The 24,199-nt window shown below is 38.5% G+C and overlaps 3 protein-coding genes across 15 annotated transcripts in view; 2 read left to right on the forward strand and 1 right to left on the reverse strand.

Moving 5' to 3' along the window:
* Positions 1-3,178, reverse strand: part of LOC122397513 (single-stranded DNA-binding protein 3) — a 27,456-nt gene extending 24,278 nt beyond the window's left edge. For 4 of the 6 annotated variants that reach the window (XR_006259113.1, XM_043396714.1, XM_043396713.1 and 1 more), the window contains exons 1-6: positions 2,132-3,162; positions 1,252-1,324; positions 1,100-1,161; positions 921-1,005; positions 796-837; positions 381-467 (exon numbers count right to left, since the gene is read on the reverse strand). Coding sequence is in view for 5 of the 6 variants with exons in the window: in XM_043396714.1 (XP_043252649.1) it covers positions 381-467; positions 796-837; positions 921-1,005; positions 1,100-1,161; positions 1,252-1,324; positions 2,132-2,187 (405 nt within the window). In the remaining variant the exon portion in view is untranslated. Of the gene's footprint in view, positions 1-380; positions 468-795; positions 838-920; positions 1,006-1,099; positions 1,162-1,251; positions 1,325-2,131 lie in introns of all 6 variants that reach the window. The other 2 variants (XM_043396716.1, XM_043396715.1) reach the window with 2 other exon arrangements.
* On the forward strand, positions 2,907-6,872 carry LOC122397514 (ubiquitin-like-conjugating enzyme ATG10). 6 transcript variants are annotated; one of them, XM_043396723.1, is made up of 5 exons: positions 2,907-3,013; positions 5,151-5,272; positions 5,371-5,611; positions 6,442-6,610; positions 6,740-6,872. In XM_043396723.1, the coding sequence occupies exons 2-5, from the start codon at positions 5,165-5,167 to the stop codon at positions 6,828-6,830; spliced, it is 609 nt and encodes a 202-aa protein (XP_043252658.1). In that variant the 5' UTR covers positions 2,907-3,013; positions 5,151-5,164; the 3' UTR covers positions 6,831-6,872. The 6 variants fall into 6 exon arrangements, with proteins under 6 accessions (XP_043252658.1, XP_043252655.1, XP_043252654.1 ...); XM_043396720.1 differs by lacking the exon at positions 2,907-3,013 and adding an exon at positions 3,266-3,351; XM_043396719.1 differs by lacking the exon at positions 2,907-3,013 and adding an exon at positions 3,320-3,347.
* A 706-nt stretch (positions 6,873-7,578) lies between these two features.
* LOC122397205 (excitatory amino acid transporter 1-like) lies at positions 7,579-24,095 on the forward strand. 3 transcript variants are annotated; one of them, XM_043396203.1, is made up of 9 exons: positions 7,579-7,820; positions 14,559-15,011; positions 16,077-16,373; positions 19,811-20,211; positions 20,317-20,511; positions 20,583-20,769; positions 20,847-21,275; positions 21,498-21,632; positions 21,729-24,095. In XM_043396203.1, exons 3-9 carry the CDS (start codon positions 16,354-16,356, stop codon positions 21,874-21,876), a joined length of 1,515 nt encoding a protein of 504 aa, XP_043252138.1. In that variant the 5' UTR covers positions 7,579-7,820; positions 14,559-15,011; positions 16,077-16,353; the 3' UTR covers positions 21,877-24,095. The 3 variants fall into 3 exon arrangements, with proteins under 3 accessions (XP_043252138.1, XP_043252140.1, XP_043252141.1); XM_043396205.1 differs by having other exon boundaries at positions 14,589-15,011; XM_043396206.1 differs by lacking the exon at positions 7,579-7,820 and adding an exon at positions 10,941-10,957 and having other exon boundaries at positions 14,589-15,011.
* The last annotated feature ends 104 nt before the right edge of the window (positions 24,096-24,199 follow it).

Consider the following 24,199-nt stretch of genomic DNA (forward strand, 5'->3'; position numbering starts at 1 on the left):
GTTGTTCGCAGATTGCCCTTCTACAGACGGAACTTTAAACGTTAATAACTTTTTAACGAAGCCTCAATCAACAAATTAGTATTCTTGATGTTTGTCTTATTTGGCCTCTAGAATCTCCCATTAAAATTTTTCCCAGAGGTGATCAAACACCCTACATACTCTTTTGTTACTAATATTAAAAGTGGTATTTTCGAACTCCTATCGATTAGTACTTTCAGCTTTAAAAACCACCCAAAAAAGTTTATCCGCTTTATCAATATATTAAATAAGAAACTTAATGTTGTTTAATTACTAATTAATTCCGTAAGTACAAATTATATATTTGAAAGGAATTAAATGATATAAAAATGTTACTAATCTAAGGATATATAAAAACTTACTGGAAAGAATGCAGAAGGCATTGGACCACCGGGCATACCATCGTTTGGTGGCATTTGTCCTATGGGGGAAGGCGCTGGACCAGCATTCTGCAATAATTTTATTGTTATCTAGCAGTCAAAACGATAACTAATAATAATAAATCGAAGTAATATTTTAGTTCTGCCTTTACGTGCAATTTTAAGTAAAAATCTGATTTAATCCTCCGTCTACATAACCTATTTTCACTAACGCGGACAACATAACGGGTCATTTAAGTCCAGGCCTGGTTTTTTGTAGAAATTTTCGCCTGGACTTAAACGACCTATTATGTCAATGGAGGGTTAATTATGTTGCAAGATATATTTTGAAAGTCTATGAAATCAATATCAGGCAAAGTACTAAATCCGATTAGTTAATTAATATTATTTAACTTACATGGGCAATACCATTGACTCCATAACCACTGTTCACAAAGCCCTAATGGTAACAAAAAGAATAATTATAAAAAACTTTATATGTTTTGTGTATACAATAACATAGATACGTGTATATGCACTAACATAGTCATGGAAAGCTTTTGCTTCGCTGCTGTGTTCGCAAGAATCCCGTCGTTCTGGTGCTGCAGAATATAGGTCCCAGAACACACTGAAATATTTTAGAATGTTTTAGCATAAAAATTGAGAAAAGAAATTATAAATTCCTTGTATATTATACAATTAATATAATAAATGATGCTTACCACCACCAAGAGTGTAAAAATCCAGGTGGTTCGCCAAGAGTGATATTTTTTTCCCATCGTATCTACATAGCAAAGTAATGTGAGATTATAGTAACATATACTCATTTATTTTTGCAATTTTTAAGCATACGAATGGAATCAAAACGATTTACCTCTGATAAAAATGTCTGTGCAGCTTTTTGTGCTCCAACATGTAATAAATACTCATACACGTACAAGGCTAATCTGAAATATTACAAACGGAAACGTTACAATTACGAGAAAGGATATTTAATGTCTGTCAAATAAAATAATGCCTGCATATAATTTGTAAAAGTTTGATCGTATCAGTTACGATATTTAAACGGGAAAAATGAATATCTGTATGAATTACTATTAAAATGAATCGAAGTGTCCGATGTACGTTGTGTCGCATAAGCAAAACAGCGCTGCCGTATGAAGTGTCATCGTACTAATATTTTGCGTATGCCACTTCTTGGTTTGCAAACGATAAAAACATGGCGTCCAATCGGCCTGCTTCGCGAGACAAGTGACTCTAGTGAGTCATAGCATGCAGTTCGGTAAAATTTACGAGAAGGTAGGTTGCAGGAAAGGCTATCAGGTAAACAACTCGATTCGTGAACGTCTCTTGGGAACTTGCTTAAAAGATCGTCTATTTCAAAACCGGTTTCTCGAAAATCGTTCAAGAGCGAACCGACCGTCGTCTCGGTATCTCAAAAAATAACAAGAAATTTCGCCTCGATTACAACGTATTAGACGTTCTCGATACAATTCATATTATCGGGAGCAGACTTCTCGAACACGAAGGCAGCCGACAAAGTTTATGAGTATTATAATCAGTAAGCCGGAATTATCCGACGAATCCGATTCCTCGGTTTTGGACCAACAGATATGTACCTGTACGCACGCTCGGTGCAAAGAGAGAAAAAAAAAATGGAGTCACTGGTCGATCAATCGGCAAACATTTTTTTTTTTTCTACTTCTTTTACTTTTTGACACAGCGTCGCAACGTTCGATCGAAAAGATACGTACTTTTCTCTCGCTTGAGAGTCCGAGGGTACCGTGGACCCCTTCCCCTTCGCGTACATCCTCGAAGACTGTCAATTTTTCCAGTGTAAACAGAACCACCAGTTTCGTCCTTAGCCAGCAATGTCCGACACCACCGCGGATCCCGCACGGGAATGGGGAAACAAGGAAGAATCGAACGTGCCCGTTCGACGGTCCTTTCTTTTTTTGCTCGGTCCGTGATAGAACGATGCGGAAAAACGTGCGCGCACCCGTTATGAACGGAAAACAAAAATAAAGGAAAGAAACGAGCCGAAAACGGGAATCGTTAACTTTCGGTCACACACACGTCACGAACACGTCGTGCCACAACCGTGGCCAGCAGCCTATACTAGATACAGTACTCCGCATCATGGCTCGGCGAATTGCGGACGCATGACCGCGGAACGAACGCGCGTCGTCATCGTTTGCAGACTTCGCGCTCTTCTTTCTCTCCCCCTCCCCCGTATACGATAGCTCGCTTCGCCGTTTCCTTTTTTTTTCGCCTTTTTCTTTTCCACGGAGTTCTTTCACTGATTAATCACAAACCCGCCCGCGCCGATACCGTTCTCGCGTCTTATTTCAATTCGTGCGTAAACGACGACGCGTCCTCTCACCGAAGTTGCGCTCGGTCACTTCACTCTCTTCGCTCTCTTTAGTTTCGACTCGCTCGCCGCTCACCTTACCTCACCTCACCTCACCGCACTCCCGTCCCGTCAAGCTTCATTAAAAGTACAGACAGACGGACAGACGGACAGACGGACGAACGGACAAACGGACTACACTCACGTTTCACCTCGGTTGTTCGTACGCGTCGTAAAGTTCACTCGGACGCGATACCTCACCGATTCCGAAATCCTCGATACTTGGGTACGCCGCCGGTTCGATGCGCGTCTTCTCGTGCTCTCTCCGTGTCTTTCCGCTTTCTGTGTTTTTTCTATCGTAGCTACCTATTCGGTAGTGAACGAGGACGAAGCGCGGTGTCGCTTTTACACACGCTCGTGCGCGCGCGACACGAGTGAACTTATTTTCGTGTAAACACGCACGGAACCTCGGAAGTGTGCCCGTCGTACGCCGCGTATACGCGCTGTGCCCGCACACACACGCGCGTTGTACGAGAAACACTGACTATCTCCCTCGTTCTCTCTGTCCGGCTGTTCGCCTTTGTCTGTTCGCGCAGCCATTGGCTTTCCACGGCAGGACCGTACGTACGTCAGTCATTATCGTACCGTTTCGTTATTTGGCCTGGATGCTTTTGCGGTTTTTACCGGATCGCTCGTTCGATTAATTGTCGCGGTAACCATTTTTTTTCGAGCAGCTAAAAGTATCGTACGTACAACTAAAAATTTTTGAATTCTTGGTTTCCACGGAATTAAGATTTTCCATATGAAAATATCAAACGTAGATTATTTCTTTTCGGATTTAGACGTTCATTTTATTCATTCTCGTTGATTTTTGTAAAAAAACTTTTTTTGCAGATTTATTTATTATTAATGGATCAAAAGTTTGTAATATAAACTATGCTATTTATTTTCTACGAAAACGTATCCACTTTGTTATACGATTCTTTTTAGCTAGAGGCCTAAAAAATAATAGACACCACGACGATAGTAATGTTTCGTCAAGCGAGTCATAACTTTTTGAACATTCTGATAACATCAAAAAGTGATCGAAAATTATTGTCGTGAAATCGACTGCTTTGAAGTCTCCAACGGGAGAATCGGCCTGTAGAAGAAGTAGATACAAATTGTACGAATGCGCCTATCGATGTTACGTTCCTGATTGCATCTGTACATGCTATTGGATGCCGATCGCTGCACGGCGTACTATATCTGTATATGTATACAAAGCACGCATACGTTAATACAAGCTATCGGCGCATATACACTAATAGCGGGGATATCCGAACACGACCGAACACCACCGAACATTGCCGATGCAAAATAGCCGACAATTGACTGAGCGTCGAGGAGTCGGGCAGAAAAGAGACAAGCCATTCCTTTGGGTGTACAGCTTCCCCTTTCTCGATTTTGTCATGAAATTAACGCGTATTGCTGCTCATTTTGCAAACCGACGAGCAATCAGTGATTATTTAAAAATATTATCTTTGGTGGGAAAAGGGGGAAGACAATCAAGATCGAAATAATTTTGTTCGTTTACTTATATGCACTAATAGATTGGATTCAAGTTTTATGTCTAATGAATAGAATGATTGTAAAATATTGTTCAGTCGTATCCTGTCTTACATTTCCTCCATGACAACATCCAGTAATAACCTTGAAAGCGTTCAATAAATAACAAATAAATAAGCCAGACATATGTCCCCCTCGAGACTAAGAAATACTTTCGTGCTTAACATTTTTGTCAAAAATGTGTTCATTCTGAGATACTTAGATATAAAGTTTCCAAACGAACACCTTGTTTATCTTGACTTTTGTCGGCTATTCTGAAACTAATCAGTACATACGTAAGTTCAGGGTACGACTGTGTATAATAGATAATTTATCGACGATCGATAAAAATCATTACACGTTCGTATTTTACTTCTATAATTTTTTGTCCGGTCGATCGAACGCAAATAGAATTTACGTTGAACGTATTATAAAGCATAGCACGCACGAGAATGAGAAACTGTTGAGCTAAAGATTAGGTTGTCGTTGCTCTACACGAGTAGAGCTCTACACGTTGCTCTCTAATTTTTCAAGTTATCGATAATCAGAGTTTCCCAATCTACGTAGACCTGTAGTACACATACTTCCCGTACGTTTTAAAGTGTATTCGATAACGCAAGAAATTTCAATGTACGATTCAACTTACAATGCCATTCCCGTAATCAATAATATAACATTACATAATTGTTTGAACTATTGCTTATCGTGCTATTATTATCGTTTCGGTACTGAAGTTAATTCGATGTTTGTAGACACGGGATATACTTTAATTACATGAAAACAATAGGTTAATTATATTCCAAATAATATAAAAGTACCTTATCGTATTTATTTAGTTCTGCAAATATCGATGGACGTTCCAGGGACGATCACGTGGGAAGAATTTCTCGAAAATGCTGAAGCATTTTTGGAAATGTCGAATAAGTTGTCCGATGGGTGGGAACTTCGAGGTTACAAGGTGAACGAACTTCATTTCTTTCGAGTATTCACGATAAAATTAAAAACAATTGTACGAAGAATTTGAAATTAATGTGTGTGCGTGTGTGCGATCTACAGGATGTACCCGGGAAAGCGTATATTGCTCGACAAAAGAAATATATTATTCCCGCCAATAGCGATTCGCACTATTGTTTGTTATCCGAAAATAAAGATATCGACGACTACTTAAATTTCGAGTTGCAACAGGATCCGTTCGAAGCTCCCTCTGTGGTCGAGAAAATATTGGTGAAGGAACATCACGTACTATGGTCGATGAGCTACTCCGTTCCCGTGCTGTATTTTAATGGATGGAAGTCAGGTGAAATGTTTTCGTAGAAAAAAATTATTTTTTTCTTTTTAAATTGAAAACACCTAAATAACGACGATTCTTGCATCGTTTCGTATTCCGTGCGATCGCGATCCGGTTTCTAACAATATTTGACGAAAGTCCTTAATTTTACAACGTCTATTCATCAAAATATGAAACTTCTATTACAATTGCTCTCTGATCACCACTAGACCTTAATCTGGTATGTACCGCCTGTTGGAAGTGGCAGGCGACATAATGCTGATTGTTCCTTCGATTGTAGCCTATCTTAAACTAGGCTAAGCAGCCAGCAAAGGGAACAAGAGTGACTGAAGGGGAAAAACCCGAGAAACAATGGAAATCTATGTTTTATGACAATGGATGCGTTCGAACTTTCTTTTTACCCGTTGGTCGTAAATACATGTGACGGTTATTACGAAAGTGACCTAAGTGTGCGCAGAATCGGGCAATGTTTGTCCGTTATTCGCGAATAACGAATAAAAATTTTTGATCGTTCGTGGACTAAATTTATGAACGTAACGTAAGCGGTCGTTAGTACACGAGCGAGTCTGAAATTTTTATTCAAAGAAATATTATTCGATATCTTGATGACCTTCGGGAATTACTATTGTAATGTGATATTCCAAGAAACGACGAGTATTATTTAAGAACGTTAGGAACGAACGAACGTTTAAGTCCTATTTTTAAAGAATCGAAAGTTTACCTAAATTTATGAATGAACATATGAATTTTATACGCAAAACAGGAAAAAAAATTAAAATGAATTTACACACGTTTAAAGACTCCAGTATAAATAATTAATTGTTTATTGACATTTGTAGATTTTCCTGGCATCAATCCAGTAAGTGTGGAAGAGGCCCAATCGTTTGCTCGCGGTGCAAAGCTAAATTATACGGAATTATCACAAGCAATACATCCCATATTAGGTACTCCCTTCCTGCATTTGCATCCTTGTTTCTCACACGAGCTTTTACAAATTACGAGTAAAAGGTACGTGGATCGATAAAAGTATTGGTCGATACAATATTTCCTAAAATAGGAACGATTAACGGGGTATTGTTATTATTGTACGCTTATTTACATATTACATATTTCACAAATTATTTTTTGTCACTTTAGCAAAAACAAACTGGTCAGTTGGTTGAGTACTGTCGCTTCTAGTGCACTCGGCCTTAAACTTCTACCTGAATATTGCAAATTGACTCTGTAGGACATAATTTAATAGTTAAAAATAGATCTCAATGCGACGAAATAAAAAAAGATGTATTTTCAAGAAATATATTCCATAGCTTTTAAACGAAAACATTCAACTATTGTTATTAAATTTTGTGTTGGAATGCCGTGTTAGTCACGTCGATGATTGTATATTTCAAAAGAGAATGACGTGCAGTGAATGAGCTGGAAATAGCTATGTACCTTGCACAGAAATACATTGTCTTTGTATGTATTGCCAAATTTTTTCAATTTTCTATGTTTTTACTATGGATTATATGTAAATTTCACGTTTTCATAATTTTATACGAAAATGGACTCGCATCACTTTTGAAATAAACGGTCCGTACAGTGGCACAAGTGGTTGAAAGAAAGCCACGATCAATATATCATGAAACACGATCCAACGACGATCGATCGTCGATTTACGGTTAACGTTCTTCATATTTTCCCAATTTCGATAGCGAGCTCAACGATGGAGTTGTATAAGCAATTAAAATTTTGATAGAATCGTCTACGATTTACCGCCTCTGCGCAGGAGATGCGCACAAGCAATTGGCGGAGCCTCTGCTCGAGTAGTGGGGCACGATTGGCCGAGGCGACGGAGCAAGTCACGCGAACGCCAATCGCGTAGTTTGGCTCATGGAACTCGTTCCTTTCTCCCCTCCTTTCGTCTTCCCCACCACCCGCGCGCTTTTCGAACGCTTAGCTCAAATTACGAGCACTTCAAGGTGGCACAGTCCCGCGACTGTCATCGCACGGTATACACGAAAGCGCGATACAACGAGTGAATCGTCGTGTTTCCATATCAATTTTACTCTTACTCGATCCACAACGAACCTGTTACAGTTTAAGAGGCAAGTCGCTTTTGTGTACGCGTTTTCTATCGAGCGGAATCGATGGGTACTTACTGTGCACGCGGAGTGTCTTCTTTCAAACATACATAAACAAAAAAAAAGATCAGAGAGGAGGGCCGAAGTTGGTCGAGGTAAGATACAATATTTCAAACATATTTTGTTCACTTTGTTTGCATTGATAAACTGGGGTTAATTCTAAACGAATTTTCAACAAATACCAGAAGACACGAGAGTTCTATTGAAAGACTATCTAAAAGGATATACAGTTAATTAAGTTATTTAATGACTAGAAATACTTGTTTGTGCCAGGGATCCTAACTGTTATAACCAAAGAAATGTTATAAAGAAATCTTATAAGTTAACAATAATTGGTTAACACTATTGACGTGGGTTATTTATTTTACCCGATTCGTTTTACATTATCGATATATGTTATTGGTAATTTGAATCAAAAGTTGCCTTATTGACAATAATAAATCATAAACCGTAACACGAAACAAAAAATTTGGTTGTTGGAATATGATTGATAAAATATTTCCGTCATCGATAATGGTTTTGAGTGACTGAAAAACTGTTTTGATCATAAATTGTAATTATTGTATGACCAAAACGTTTAGAAATTGATAGTATTTAATCATGTTATTCTTTGAGAAATTTACTTTAAATTTTACGATTATTACTTTTGACTTGACCAAAAAACAACATTTTGTTGATGATCTTTCCCATACATATTTTTAGATTAACTGTTATTTTTTGTCCCTGGTTTGTATCGATAAACTAGGGTTAAAAGAATATATGGATATTTCGTCGTCTATAACGGTAAACAAACAGATTATTTTATGAATGAAAATACATATATGTATGCACGAATGTAACCTTTTAATTTAATTTGTATTATTTCGCATTTCCAGTATTATTATATTTGTACAATTTTTTTAATTAAATTACAATGAAGTTACTAAAAGCCCAATCAAAAGATAAATTAAGTAGCAATATTGAAACACAGTTTTTCAACTAAAGTCTAACTTCCATCAATAGTGGTCTTCTGGGTACTTTATCGAAGATTCTCGTCTAATAGCGATCGATTATAAAGTACTGCATTGAATCGAGTTAGGCAATCGTATTTCAGGTCGAAAAGTGCACCGTTTAACAGTCTGTTGGTTTTGTCGTGTGAAAGGAAGTTCTCCTATATTTGATTTCCGCTGAATCGATACACAATTTGTATTTAATTGTGTGTGTCTAAACAGCTGGATTATCATAGGTGTAATGTTTTGCTGATAGCGCGAAACGTGGATTACGTTGATATTCATTTTTTAAAACTTGTACCTACGTAAGAGATTTCAATTATTTTTTCATTCATGAAATAAAAACAAAATGTACTTAAAAGAACTGTATCAAGCAGGATGAGAGGATGGGGTACAGGGAATTAGGGCGTCTCATAACCTTAAAAGATAAACCTTAGAAACGATGAATTTATGTTTGATTTTAATAAGGTGTCATTAGAAAGGATTTCGAGGTTAAATGAATAATTACTGCATTGAAATTATGATCAAATTACAGGCGTAACGTGTAAAAAGTTTCCAGATAATTATTTTTCTAATAATTCTACAAGGAGAGAATTGCCTCTTGGGGGAAAAATTAAATTCTTCTATTTATACTTTAGCTTTTTAACGCATTATGTTCCACTTTATCTCATTATACTTTAATTTTATGTTATTTAAAATTCATACGTATTTGCCGTCTCTAAAGCAAGGTTAGAAAAGTATCGATGGTTAAATAATTTGCAATAATAGCATAACGAAAGAGAAATAATCTCTCCCTCGTTTTCAACCAGTTTTCTTGTACATCGACAAAAAAAAAAAATTAATAAAAACGAGATTCCGTTGTGTTATTTTGCGTTAATTATATAACGAATGTATTTGTTGCGATCGAGTCTCAAAATAGAACCGCAACACATCAAATTTTCAGACTGGCTTTGTCACGATGTTCGTTCCAAAATATATTCGTTGGCAACTGCAAGACACGAAACACGTAGAATATTACTTTGAACCTGTCAGACACCTGTTTATTCAAACGTGCACGCCCTTGGCGCTCATTTTGTCGCATAGCAAAGGTAATTCATTATCATGCAAATTTTTTTTCATTCGTTTCATTTGTATTGATTTGATATTAGTAATTGTACTTCGAAAGTTGCTCATTTTTTTTTTTTTTTTTTTTTTTTTAAATTTATGCATTTTTGAAAATTATACTTTAGTTAGGAAAGTAAATCACGAAACAACGAAACGTTTCTTTTCTATCTTAATCGCAAGAAGACTATAATGATCTTAATTTATTTTTCAGCCTCACGAAATTTACAATTACGACCGTGAAATTGTTAACAAGATCCGTGTAAAATTGAAGATTAAAGCGATCTATACTAGAAGTATGTTGCAATTGGGCACAATTGGTTAATTCGAATTTTCTCTAAAAATGCTGGTATTTGGTTACGGGAACAATAATTTTTTTAAACGAAAATGTCCGAATTGTACGTAGGCGAAAATTCATGCGAGATTTACTGCGCGTGCGCAGTAAAACGCCGCTATTGAAGTTTCCGACGCGCGGGAATTGATTTCATTGGACAGGTATTCAACTTTAATAATAAATTGCTAGAATAACTTTTCACATACATTTACATCTATAAAAATAAATAGACTAATATACGATGTAACTAGCAATTTGTTAACATGTAAAAGTCGTAAAAAATGATCCTTTTTAGGTGTTCAAAAATTTCCCCTTTCGGTTTGCATTTTAGAAAGAGCGGAGCCAATATTTTAATTTCAGTTTCAGTTTCTATAAATAGTATCATACTATTGTCCAGTGACGAAGTTATCAGTTTTATTCCTATTTCCGGAAAGTCATCGAACCTCTATTTGTTCACCGTTTGAGTTCCTTCAAGCTCGATTTCAAGTGTTCATCATGTAGGGCAAGCAATTTAGCAATATAATTACATATAATGAGCGAAGGGTAACATGCTCCCATTTGGTTAACCGTAGTAACAAAATTAGCCCATTTACCTAATTAACCGTTACGATAAAGCATTGGCATCGCTCGACCAACACAGTAATGGAAATAAAATATTAATACGAAATAAAATACACGAGCAAGATCAAATTGTCAGAGATCACGACGTTCGAGGACAACGTCTTAAATTTGTTTTATTTATCGACCTGAATTCCACAACGAAATTTCTACGATCAACATTTCGCCAACACAGAGACCAATTCAAAGGGTAGACATTTTTTGCAATATTGTTTTTCCTCTGAATCTTCAACATTGTTTAGAGTTCCAAATAGTTTAATAGTACCAAGAGCCGAAAAATAGATTTTCTCAATAAATTTTGATAAAATTTCTCACACGCATGGAAAGCTCTGGAATTTAGAGAATTAACTGTTTTATATAAGGGTTTTGGTTAAAAAATCAATATCGTTACGTTTCGTCCCGGATCTACTAATTGGATTCGTTAATAAGCCTCGTTTAGCAGATCCTGCCTTAAATGTGACGTTATTAATCATGCGTTGAACAGCGTCCAATTACTCGACGGTTTATTAGTACATAATTAACCAACGTGGCGGGTCTCAATAAAAATCTGTGAAACGGTCATGCAGGTTAGCGTTGTTTGTACGAAGAAAAGATCGATGGAATTATAGAAATTTCCCTCGCTATCGGAAGTCGAAGCGCGTCCACATATTTTGTACCAACGTGGACAGTTATTTTTTAGCTGGGTGTACGTGTTTACGTTAAACAAAGAAACGATCCCAAAGGACGATCCGAAGTTTCCGCCCACGTTTCGATCCCATCGCTGCTTGTATATCATCAGCTGATTGCGTCACGATCCGGTTCTATAATCGTTCATTAAATTGCCGGTAATTCGTAGTTGTGGGGTTATTTTATGTAGTATAAATGAATGAACATTATCGTGCAATACTTCGAAACAGGTCCACGTTAAGGCCAATTTACATGTCCGCTGTCTGTCCAAACCGCCACGTTGAAAAAAAAATAAGGAAGATCGATCCGTTGCGATAATTAACTCGGATGGTACATCGTCCTCTCGAAAGAACAATACAACGTCTTCAGCGACGTCAGATTATAGTCGATGCAAACTGCACGTCGCCATCGTGAAAATAACACCCATACGTACAGTCGATTCACAATTAAATCAAATTTAGAAAAGCACGTAACACTTTAATTCTGCTATGAAAGTTCAATTTTTGCAGTCTCACACGGTCTGAAATTTCATAAATAAAATCGACGATTCACAGAGCAAACCTGTCGTCCAGCTATCGTATATCGTAGTAATCTCGTATCTATTAATCTTCTCGAAGACATTTCATACTCGCACTACGATCACCGTAATTGCGAATCGACGAGACGCGCGACGAATAAACCTTTAATCTGGGCATAATCATAGGTTAGGTCTGGGTTAGTGCATCTGCGATTGTTAAAAAGAAATAACTATTATTATAATTCGTCACGAATAATCACCAATATCGATATAGCATCCTCGAATTTCATTCCCGCGTAAAACTATCGATATCGGAATTTTCTTCTTTCACGCTGTTTACGACATTCGAGGACGATATCTATTGCGAAAAGAAGAGTCGTGCCACTGAAAACTTAACGAAATATTTTTGTTCGAATTAAGCAGAGATTCATATTTACTTTGACACGCGAAATTGAAATCACGCAATCTTGTCACGATGTTGACGTGTTACATAATTCCCACGTATTAATCACAAGCATTCATTCACAACTAGCTTCTGCCCGCGGCTACGTTCGCGTTCAGTAAAAATTCGTTAAAATTAAGTGTTAGAATAACTTGGGAACCTAAGCCTGCGCGTTTTTGTCAATTTAGAAAAAATTGACAAGTCGTTAAAAAATTTTAACACATTCGTTCCCGTTTACGTTGAGGTAACCTCACATTTCGTAAGCTATGGTGGTCGTTAATGAAACCCTGGGTCTTTTCATATACAATTTCGTAGACCGGTTGCTGACGTAATATTACGTCTTTGAATTTGCAGAAGGGCAATGACCAGCCGTAGGAGTGATACAATACCGATTTGTAAATTAAAATTTGGCATTGAACAGTATCAAATAGAATGGATACACGATTCACATCGACGCGATTCGCATTAACAATTATTTTATTTGCATTCGAGACACCTTTTGGTCGAAACAGAGATGCATAAAACCGCGGTAGATGTAGTGTTAGTGCGCGAAAAATTCTTTGAAGCTTTCTTCCTCTCGACACGGTGTCGCTAAAGCGATCCATTTCCGACATTCCGAAACCGCGGTACTTGAACATCCAACAAGGACCGATTTTTGTCCTCGACCCTTCTATAACACGGTTAATTCGTTCCATGTTGATCGAAACTTATATACAGTGGTTAAATTAAAAAAATCAAAAAACACGTAGTCGAAGCTTCGTTCTTTATTTTATTCAGCACACGACCCGAACGATACCAATTACAAACTTGACCCATCTCGACCCTTCCTGCCAGCCAGAAACGCTTCAAAGTATTACAACTTCCTTCCTCTCTTTAGAACAACCGCCCACCGAAAAAGAACCGATTCTGCGTCTCCCAAGCGAGCGTATTAGCTACCCGGTTATCCCCATAGAAGAAATTAGAATAACTGTTGTGTCCTAATCTATTATTAAAAAGTAAATTGTTACGTCTATTGGAGATTCTTTGATCTAAACGTGAAGATAGAAACAAAATAGCTATAAGGAAATGATTCGTGTCAGATTACACAGAATACAAGTAGCAATTAAAAAAAAATCAAGGCCCGAGCTTCGAGTGCGTAAAAATCATATTCTTACAGCCTCATGTTAATCGAACGACTATCGACTGTTGCGTAATGTAAAATAACAGTAAAAAAAACCAGTGGTAGCTATGGCGTTGTTCGAATACCTCTGTCCTTTAGCCACAAGATCGGCCCAACGTGCTTCTATTTTCGCACACTTTTTAATACAGACTTTTGACCAGGGCCAGCAAATTATTCAAATAATACTGATTAACAAATTGTAAACAATACTTTGTATCCTTTATGATCACGCTTCTCCCCATTTTTTTTGTTGTGTACAGAGATAGGATATCGTAGAGAAAAAATTATTTGGATCTAATTTCAAAAATATAGAAGGCATAATTAATTCAAGTACAGTAGATTATACGTATGTTAAAATAAAGCACGTTCTTTTTTTAAATTTGTTACGTTTCACGATTTTTATAATTTTGTTAATCCATCACAAATTCAAAGATTTATTAAGGTACCTTCAGTATCTAAGTCGTCTATCGACTTCTCGATATCAAAGACGCAGTAAAGACTGACTTGTGTCTTAGACTGTTTAACATTTAGCCTTGACGAAGTTGTAGGAAGTCGCGTAACAGTACTCGGATTTTTATCTTTAATCTTTACTGGTTCCGTAAATACCGTAAATGTAAATTCGAAGAGAGCTCAAAATACAGAGGGAAGGGGGGGGGGGGGAATTGTGAAAAGATTCCGGAATCTCATCCCTAACGCTTAAGAAGGTCTAAATTCTTTCTTGTCCTTATACGATGACGCATTGTTTCCACAGACACTAGCAAAAAAAATATTTACAATTATAATGTAATCCGACGCTGTGGTTCGCGCGCAGAAAAACAATATATCATCTTATTGTACAAGCATAAATTATGCAAAACTGTGTAGTAATCAACGAACTAAAAATACATTCTGAAAGAAACGACAGATTCAAGATCGCCTCGGAGCTTCTTTCGTTCTTTGGATTTCATAAGAACGATTTGGAAAAAAAAATATACGTTTTATATTGATTCTATGATTTTCTCGGACAGGTCGAGGAAAGTCCCGGTGGTTGTTGGAAGAGATCGAGGATCGCGCGTGGATCCATCAGCGTCGCGCGGTGCCCCGGGGCGGCAGAAGAGAATCCAAGCCGGAGGAAGAGGAATTTAGTGGAAGTCGGAAGGAAGGGATCGGCCCGTCGAGTATCAGAGGAAGGGCAGAGGTGATCGGAGGAGGGCAGAGGAGAGCGAGCAGATCAGAGACGAGAGAGGCCAGGGCAGGCGACAAACAATAGACGACGCATAACCCGGTGCTCCCGATGGGGTCGTAGTTGCGCGTATTTGTAATGTATCTGACGATGATAGGCCAGCACGGCAGGAAGAGATCGTCGTAGGGGGATCGCCATAGCTAATCGTACCACCCAAGGTGGCACAGATTGAGAGCTCTATCAGCACACATCCTCTCCTGCCCGGGCAAGTACCAACCAGCGTCGAGTCGGTGCACATGTACGTAGATTTTTATTATTATTAAACAGCTTGGCTTGTCGATCCTCTTTCCATCGTGGTCCTCAACAGCCTTTCACGGTCTGCGTTCTTGGGGACGGTTCCTAGTGTCCAGGGTTCCTCTCCACTGTAAACCATGCTCGAGATTTTGGGGCTTCCTTTTGAATTTTTTTTTATTTGGCGGTAACCAACGGTGGAAATGTACAGGGAACATAACTGTAGTACCACTGTAATCTTGGAGAGCTTCAGGGGGTTTGCACGTTGACTGTTGGAACATTTTGATGAAACGTGACCTGAAAAAATTATTGGTAGTTTCAAAAAAATTCATCATTTTTGTCTGGTATAAAATAGATATACGAAACTTTTAAACATATTTATATGCTTGCTTGATGAGTAGAGTACCCGGGTAACTGTGTAGGGTGTTTTTGACACCGTGAAATAACTAGAAAATATAGAAGAAAATTAGTTGGAAATCGAGTCTGAATGTTCATCAAGCACACGTGCACTTAACTAGCCATGATCTGCTTGGTTCACCCAATCTAACCAACGCAACTTCTGTTTGTATTCGTAAACAATGCCAAGGCCGTTAGCACCGCGATAGCTTATCTGCCGTCGCTTCTATTTAGGATTGTTTACCCGTCGGAATTATCAGCGTTTCTAAAACTGTGATCAACAGATTTCGCTACAGATTTCTATTTCTGGGGTCATAAAAGCACACATCACGTTAGACATTGTTATTTTTGTCACGAAGTAAAGAGACAAGTATTGCTAGAAATCATTCGACCTTTCTATTTTTCCCACCTGTTTCCTCGCAATTTATGATCAGAGCGTACCGCACTTTCTTGCAAACGTCATCTGTTCTAAACGTCGTTGCTCACCGGATGAGGATACTGTGTAATTTAAACGCAAGTATGAAACGTTCGAAGCATAGTATCGCGAGAAGACAGATACAGAAGTAGTAAAAAAACTCTATGTCGAAATGGTCTCGACGTACGATCACAAAGGATTGAACTGATATTTTGAACTTTCTTTGCGCGTCGATGACTTTTTATGTTGTACGATCTATAGCGATCATCGAAGGAGGATCGAAGTATCGGCAAACAGCGGAGGCTCAGCACCATTGACGATCAGCAGATCAACGGGATCCAGGCATTGTCGATCCCGTTCGAGCCTCTCGACCTCTCCTCCTCTTTCCGCGCTGCCCTCCCTTCCCCATCAGGGGCGCGACACGCACCGGCCGCTTCCGGCTAACCGGAAGTGACGCTCTATGCGAACGGGTGACCACCGTCTTTCGTCGTGATACCAACACCACGCAACCGCTGACCAGCGCGGGACACCAGCCATCATGGAAGTCGCCACTGAACTGTACGTACCAACGTCTTCTTTTCCATACAGCGGCGAACATACAAATAATTACATTTTCATTTACTCCATTATCCTATACAATATTTTAATAATTCAGTTTACTTTATTTCTATATATTTCATTATACCATTACTCCCTCCTATATCACTTACATAACACTAGATAACAGTAGATAACACCTTTAATTATTCGTTGTTTCGGCTATGGAGGTTAGTCCTCTTCGAGCAATCGACCTTTAAAAAAGAGAAATTAATAATCGTTAATTAGAACTCTAGGAATGATACAGAATTTACGAAAGTAATTAAATAATCTATATTTATCATACCTAGCAAAAATTAAAAAAAAAAAAAAAAAAAACGTTTAAATTCCACGCTAAATCAATATACAATTTTCTTCTCGAACGACATAATAGGATTTGTGCTATGAGGGGTTAAGTTACAGTACAATTAAATGGCAGGAACAGCGAGACGATCTCCAGTTAAGACGACATTGACAACGAGATGAGGTTTCTTATTTGCGGCCGCATAATTCAGTTGCGTCGCATTTGCCCGATGAATTCGCGCGAAAAGATGCAATTGCGAAACCGTGCGTGCGGTTTACCCGATGTTCGTTAAACTGCGTTCGCAGCACGTTACGCTTTACGAATTTCGAGCAAATTCTAACGCCACCGTGGCCGCCATAAAAAACTTGGCGCTTCGGTCGGCATTATTTTTTCTCCCGAGAGGAAACGTTTCGCGACACGGAAATCTTGGAAAGAAAATTGAAATGTATCGTCGCGCCGAAGTTTCTCGAGAATAGTTTCAAGAGGGCTTGGACGTATCGCGAGGCAAGGTCACCGCGAGGGAACGCGTCTTTCAACCGATGATCGTCTCTCTTCAGGCCTACTTAACGCGAGGTCACTCGTAAAGATTCAATCAAATCGTAGCGAAGACTACTGACCCTTGCCAGCGATGAGTTATGCGTCGATAAACACAGTCTCCTTTTGCCTCGTACTAGATTCTGCTAAGGGGACTCGTTTAAAACGCTGGAACCATCGAGACTTTCTGTAAAAATCTTCGTTCGTCGAAACTGAATCGCACTATTATGGTGTTTCTCTATAATCCAAATTACGATTGTGCAAACACTAACAATGAGACACAAATGGAAAGTATTATCGTAGTAAACCTTGAAACATAATAAAACATGATATTTTTAGGTTACATCAGCGTCGTAGAAAATAATAACAATCGTAGTACAGCGATCGAGTGTTTTATTTACATTTTGATAACGAGAGTATAAAACTGTACACTGTTGTTGCCATCTACTTTGTATTTCGTGTACACCTAATCTAAATTTTTATAGAAGCACGAACAAGTGTTTGATTCTTAGTTAAAGGGGGCTGTTTTACTGTAAACCTTTCAAAAGATTCTTTGTCTTCTCTAAAATCAATTTCTTCGACAAACTACGCAACTTACCAAAACCAAACTTACAAATTACCTAATAAAACAATATTTCGAAACCGCGTAAAAAAAATTCGAACAGTACGACCCATCGGTAGGTTAGGTCGGGAACTTTTCAACTTTGTAATTTCATTTGTTAACGTATCGTCTAAAGAATTTTATCGGGGAGACGATCCACGAAGAATAGAGAGACGTTGGAATGTGGTTGAATCGTTAAAATCCAATAGAATCAAGATGCAATCCGACGATGTGTCGGATGATTATTTAATTCGATCGGATTCAGAGGTTATTCGCGCACGTCTCGGCCAAGACGCGGCGGAACGTGTGCGGGGATATAATGACGGACCTGGGCGAAGTCATTGTCAATCATCATGCTTTCCTGTACACACGACGTACACGTAACCCCAACGACTGTTTTACTAATCGCTTCTGGTAAATAATGTTTATCGCGTTCAAGATCGGACACGATGAAAAATCGAAATTTATTCGACGATCCACCGACGTAACAAGTTTTGCAAGAACAACGGAATGTTAAATCGAAATAAAATGAAAACTACAAAAGATAATCCGTTGCTTGTCTCGATTTTTTTTCTTATTCTGTAGAAACACTTTGATCTATTTCAAACAATTGTTCTTAATTCCTGAAAGTACCGTAAATCAGTCGCTCGACACTTTGTAAATCAATTAGATAATGAAAATAATTTTGGCCAAATACCCCACTGGGCGTTGTTCGGAGAATTTTGATAATTAATTTTAATAATTTCTACGCGTTTAATGACTGTGTATCTTTTCACGATTACTTGTAAAGCGCTACTGAATGCAAATGTCGCGCGACTCGAATAAAAAATATGGCGGCTATAACGATTGAAAGTGCCTCAGATAAGTGGTTATTTTGTTTTCCGATTGTTTCAACACCTGTACCTTGTGCAGGTGTGTTCAAATAAAAGCGATAGAATTTTGAATTGAGATATGTAGACTTTAACTGCCCCTACATACTCTAAAGCGTTCACACGTCTAATTCATGGTTGCGATTAGAAGTTTGCGGCCATTTGCATCGCGCATTGAAATTCCCAACTCACAGCATACATTCCGTACGATCTCGCGTCGTTCACCGATGGAATAGAAATACAAAATTTACCGAAGCTGCTCTCTTTTGTTCCGCGTGGCTTGCATAAATAAACAATGACTAATCGAGGCAAAAAGAAACTAATGTACGAAACCGTGCAATTTCTGCACGGCGTTAATTATCAAATACACGTGTCGGAGCGTAGCAAAAAACGTTCGACGGACATGCAGACGAGACGACGTTAAGGTCATCTTTTTTCTTAGCTTCTGACGATCCAACAGAACGCTACGCAATTCTATATTTTTTTTAATAGACGCGTCCTCCTGCTTGTTATTAACCGACAGAACCGGCCGCAATACAAAGCACGTCTCGTTAACACTGTTAAGGGATTAACTCTCGTAATTAACCCCTTTGTCGGAGTGAATCGTCGTCTTTCGGTATGACAGTTTCCTTTCCGGGAATCGCCTCTCTCGGACCGATGAATTTATCTAACGGATATTGCATGCATTGCACAACCACCGTATCTAGGGCAATAAACCGATATGCAAAACGTTCCACGACGATCTAGAAATTATTAACGATCCCTGGTCATTTGCAATTCTTAGTTTTTACGGTACTCTAAAAACCGTTCTCCTTTCTAGGAGATTATCGTAACCTCGGATGTTCTATTTCTTAATAGTAAATCATACGTATAGTATATTGCATAATGCAACAATCATCTCTTAAGTATTTCTTATCAACTATTAATGTCAGCTGGTCAATTGAAGGGTGTATTGCTGTGCTCGGGGTATCCATCGACGCTGATCCGGTTCTGAGTAGATTGCATTAAGTATCGCATGCCTGAAACAAGGAAAAATAAACATAATTGGTACAGAATGAAAATACAGTTAATTATTGTGAATTGACTAACCGTCACAGATTTGTAATTGCAGGTCACCGTTATCTGGGTCCGATGCACAATGCAAAATCGCCGAACGGACCTCGTACTACCCCCAGGATCCGAACAAGAGGCCAAAGACCAGGCAGGAGAAGGTGCGTGCTTGTCTTCGACATAACTCGTTGACTATCCTCACCGTCAGCGGCGTCGTCGGCGGCGTAATCCTCGGTATCATCCTGAGAAGCACGAGAACGCAAGGATGGTCGCCACGCGAGATCATGTACATCAATTATATCGGAGATCTGTTTCTAAGAATGCTGAAGAGCTTGATTCTACCACTGATTATATCCAGCTTGGTCTCAGCTATCGGATCTCTGGACCTGTCCCTCAGTGGCAGAATCGGTGCTCGAGCTATCGTTTATTACATGGTCACCACCGTCAGTGCCGTTGTACTAGGTGAGCAGTAACCGGATACGGAACTCATACAAACTAGGACTTTTTACATTTAAAGATTAACCCTTTGATCAATTGATTGAATACTCTTTCCACGGTGTCTTTCAGGTATTATTCTGGTGATAACCATTCAACCGGGCGTAGGGAACAACCCCGACGTTAAAACGAAGACACCCGCTCAGAACGTTTCCACCATCGACACGTTGATGGACTTAATCAGGAACATGTTTCCTCCGAACCTGGTGGAGGCCTGTATCTCCCAGCACAGAACCGAGATGCAAAAACCAGAGAACAGTACAGCAGGTGAAGATCGACGTGTACGTGCGATCAACGGTCATTAAATCTAGCGTTAACTTCAATATTACTCTTTCAAGCGAGCAATCTGGATAACTGGGAGCCAGTACAGAAGAGCGTCTCCGGAACTAACATCATGGGTCTGGTTGTCTTCGCTACAGCGCTGGGCATCACTTTGGGAAAAATGGAGGAGCAGGGGAAGCCGTTGCTCTACTTCTTCGAGTCTTTGTCAGGCGCGATGATGTTGATAACGCACTGGGTGATTTGGTAAATTACTATTTTATGAAACTACGGATCCTACGGTGTCCCCAGGTGTTTCTTAACGTAATCATCTTCTTCTCCAGGTTATCGCCAGTGGGTGTGCTCTTTCTGGTAGCCGCAAAGATCACCGAGATGCAGTCGCTGGACGAAGTTGTCGCGCAACTCGGAATGTACTTCTTGACCGTCTTGATCGGCCTGTGCATACACGGTTTTCTAATTCTGCCCGTGTTGTACTTTATTATAACGAAGAAGAACCCGTACGTGTACATATCCAACATGGCGCAGGCGTTGGTCACCGCGTTCGGCACGTCTTCGAGCTCCGCGACTCTACCGATCGCCATAAATTGCCTGGAAGAACGGAATAACGTTGATTCACGAATCACCAGGTTCGTCTTACCGATAGGCGCTACCATTAACATGGACGGGACTGCTCTGTACGAGGCTGTAGCCGCGATTTTCATCGCCCAGGTGCGCCAAGTTAGTCTCAGCTTTGGCCAACTGGTAGCGGTCAGGTGAGCAGAACGATCCGTTTAACAGTATTCGTAAATATAATTATTTGCCCTGTCCATTTCAAGAACGCCACAGTAAATATTGAAACTTCTATGTACTTCTGCAAGAATTCATAATCTTATGCATTTTTAGCGATACGGTCGCGTTGGTTCCATCAACCACAAGTTGCTGAGCATCGATAGCAACGAATAATCCATTTAAAACGAGTTGGTATTCTTTTTCAGTATCACAGCGACTGCCGCGAGTATCGGTGCAGCTGGAATTCCACAGGCAGGTCTGGTAACAATGGTAATGGTTCTGGATACGGTTCGCCTTCCAGCCGATGACGTTTTCCTGGTTATCGCTGTCGATTGGTTGCTGTAAGTTCTTCCTTCCATTGTCTTCCAACTGTGACTATTTAAATTTGAAACTGATGCCCGTTTATTTATCGAAAATTGTATTGTTTGGACTTGTAGCGATCGCTGTAGGACAACAGTGAACGTGGTGGGAGATTCTCTCGGTGCAGGAATCGTGAATTACTTGAGTAGAAACGAGCTGGCATCTTTGCCCCATAACGGGCAGTCTCAAAACGGGCCAGACCATCACACTACAACGTCTATATGAAATTAATATCAGTATTGACCATCGAAATTTCTTCCTTCTTCGACACTATTGCTCGTTAAGCGTTGCACGCCCCCGTGAAATTCGAAATTAGAAAGTGGACGAAACACAGCAAGCACGATAGTTCTCTGAAAGCAGCAATAACATATGATAGCTTATAAAAGTACGATCAGCGCTGTCAAATTAAAAAAAAAAAAATACTACTGTTGTACCGTGACAATCAATCTTCCATTTTTCCATGAATCGAATATCCGATTATTCTTGCACAACGTTCTTAGAAGAGCTAGCAGTGTTTTATATTTAATTATACCGATCCTAGTTTCGTTCGATTAAAGTACAAAATGGTCCAACGATCCGATCATGTTTTAATGATCGTTTCCAGTTGGCTGTGTAATCAACCGGTTATATAAACTTCGATGGAAACCATCGACGGATTTAGAATTCGATTTTCAAACGGAAATATGCAAAGAGAAACGAGTTTTAATATACATATTATACAAACCACGTGGCATACACTTTCAACTTACAGTTTGTTGGAAAATGTTACTTTCGTGACGAATTCTTTTCTGTTCACCTTATAAATTATTTGAAATTTTCGAATCGTTGCTTAGATAAAAGAATCCGCGAGCAATGTCCAATTCGGCAGCCTGATATAAACGTAATCTGTTATTATAGTCGTTATATGTACGTACACGTAGGATCGTTAAAACAGATTAGCAGTACGGTGATCGTGTTACTGCCTAACAATAAGTGTTCTAATTTATTCTAAGAGTGTTCTTTTTAAATGGTCTAAACGGTTTAACTGGAAACAAAGTCACAAACAATTATATGATTGATAAATACAGATTGTTATAGGAGAAGAAATTTGTTACATTCGATTTAAACAGAAAATTGTGAATCGTGGGCACGGCATTTTCTCCGCGAAAGAATTACACTTTAAAAAACAGTAAATTCCAAAGGCATTTTTTAAATCGATATTTTTCTTATATCCGTAGAGAATGTAACTGTTATTTTAATTAATACAAGTTTTGTAGTAAATAGTCGAGATGTATAAAATCTAATTGTATACAGTTGTTTTAGAGGCAGTATTAGTATCGACGATAGCTACTATCTATGTATATTCACTTATGATACGCGCCTCCTTAATCTTTGTCTTCCATTGCTATACGATCTATAATGGCGTAGCCATAAAATTTCAAATGTAAAAATGTATCGCGTAGCGTGACGATTATGAAATCGATCGTTGTTAATTTCTAAAATCTTATGAAACGAAAATATAAGGCGATTGAAAATGTGTTCAGTTTTTCCATAGGTTAATGTGCCTATAAATGGATGCAGAAAAACGTAGAAGCAAAGTTATTTCGTTACTTTGCTGATTAGCCTAGAGAATCAGTAACGAGAATATTATATTATAGTATTCGATGTATTCGCTACTGCACTAGATGAAAAGTGTTGAACTATCGACTAAACAGTAAAGAAGTGTATTTTATTATTCTATAACGAAAATTATCCAAGATTTATTATTACATATATTCCTGTATACAGTTACATTGGTGCATGCAATGAATGTAACCGAATAGTCAATTTATATTTTTAACTTATTCACCATATTATACCTTGCGTAGGTGTAAGTTGAGCTAATCGTAATCGGGAAATGATCAAGTACTGTACTACAATCTCTTATTTCCAGGAACTCTGACATCTATTCTTTAATATCGACTCAAATGAGTACGTTCGTAAATTACTCTAAAAATGTAGCAAATGTATAGTTCTCGACTTGAATATAAAAGCAAATGCAACTATACAGCCACTTGTATTTTTCACGTTGCTATGCTTTAATTCAATGTTAAACGTGAATAAAATTTGGCCATGTTGAAAGCCACGTTTGTTTTGATTTGAAAATTCCGTATTTACCGAAACATGATACAGCTTCACGATTAAATCATATATTTAACTTTGTCTGCTGAATAGCTGCAAATAAAAATTATGTAGTATCGGTTAGCTTTTTCTTTTTCATGCAAATTGCATTGTCGCCGACATAGTTTGAAACTTCGAAAAATATTATTCGGCTCTTAATACTTAATTTTCATAATTAACCGACTTAAAAGTAATAATAATTGAATTCTCTTACTGTTCATCACTTTTCTATTTAATTTATACTGAAACAATACACTCGGTTGAAAGCTAAATATTGTTGTGGGATCGGGAAGATAATGACTCCGCTCTGTTCCGTTCCGCACAATTGTATAGTTGCTGTCGTACAACGACGTGACTCGTGGTGCGGGTTACGCTCGACTCTCTGGTACGATCATCGCCACCGTACCAA

Source organism: Colletes gigas, unplaced genomic scaffold, assembly GCF_013123115.1.
Source record: "Colletes gigas isolate AHSC1104 unplaced genomic scaffold, ASM1312311v1 Colletes_gigas_Sc00009, whole genome shotgun sequence".
In the NCBI taxonomy this organism is placed as follows: domain Eukaryota; kingdom Metazoa; phylum Arthropoda; class Insecta; order Hymenoptera; family Colletidae; genus Colletes; species Colletes gigas.

Excerpts from the sequence above, each read along its gene's own strand:
- LOC122397514 (XM_043396718.1), top strand. The coding sequence starts at position 4,080 with ATGCAAAATAGCCGACAATTGACTGAGCGTCGAGGAGTCGGGCAGAAA. Across the intron at positions 4,228-5,150 it reads TGCAAACCGACGAGCAATCA|TTCTGCAAATATCGATGGAC; the intron begins GTGATTATTTAA and ends GTATTTATTTAG. Across the intron at positions 5,612-6,441 it reads TTTTAATGGATGGAAGTCAG|ATTTTCCTGGCATCAATCCA; the intron begins GTGAAATGTTTT and ends TGACATTTGTAG.
- LOC122397205 (XM_043396203.1), top strand. The coding sequence starts at position 16,354 with ATGGAAGTCGCCACTGAACT. Across the intron at positions 20,212-20,316 it reads CGTCAGTGCCGTTGTACTAG|GTATTATTCTGGTGATAACC; the intron begins GTGAGCAGTAAC and ends GGTGTCTTTCAG. Across the intron at positions 20,770-20,846 it reads ATAACGCACTGGGTGATTTG|GTTATCGCCAGTGGGTGTGC; the intron begins GTAAATTACTAT and ends CTTCTTCTCCAG.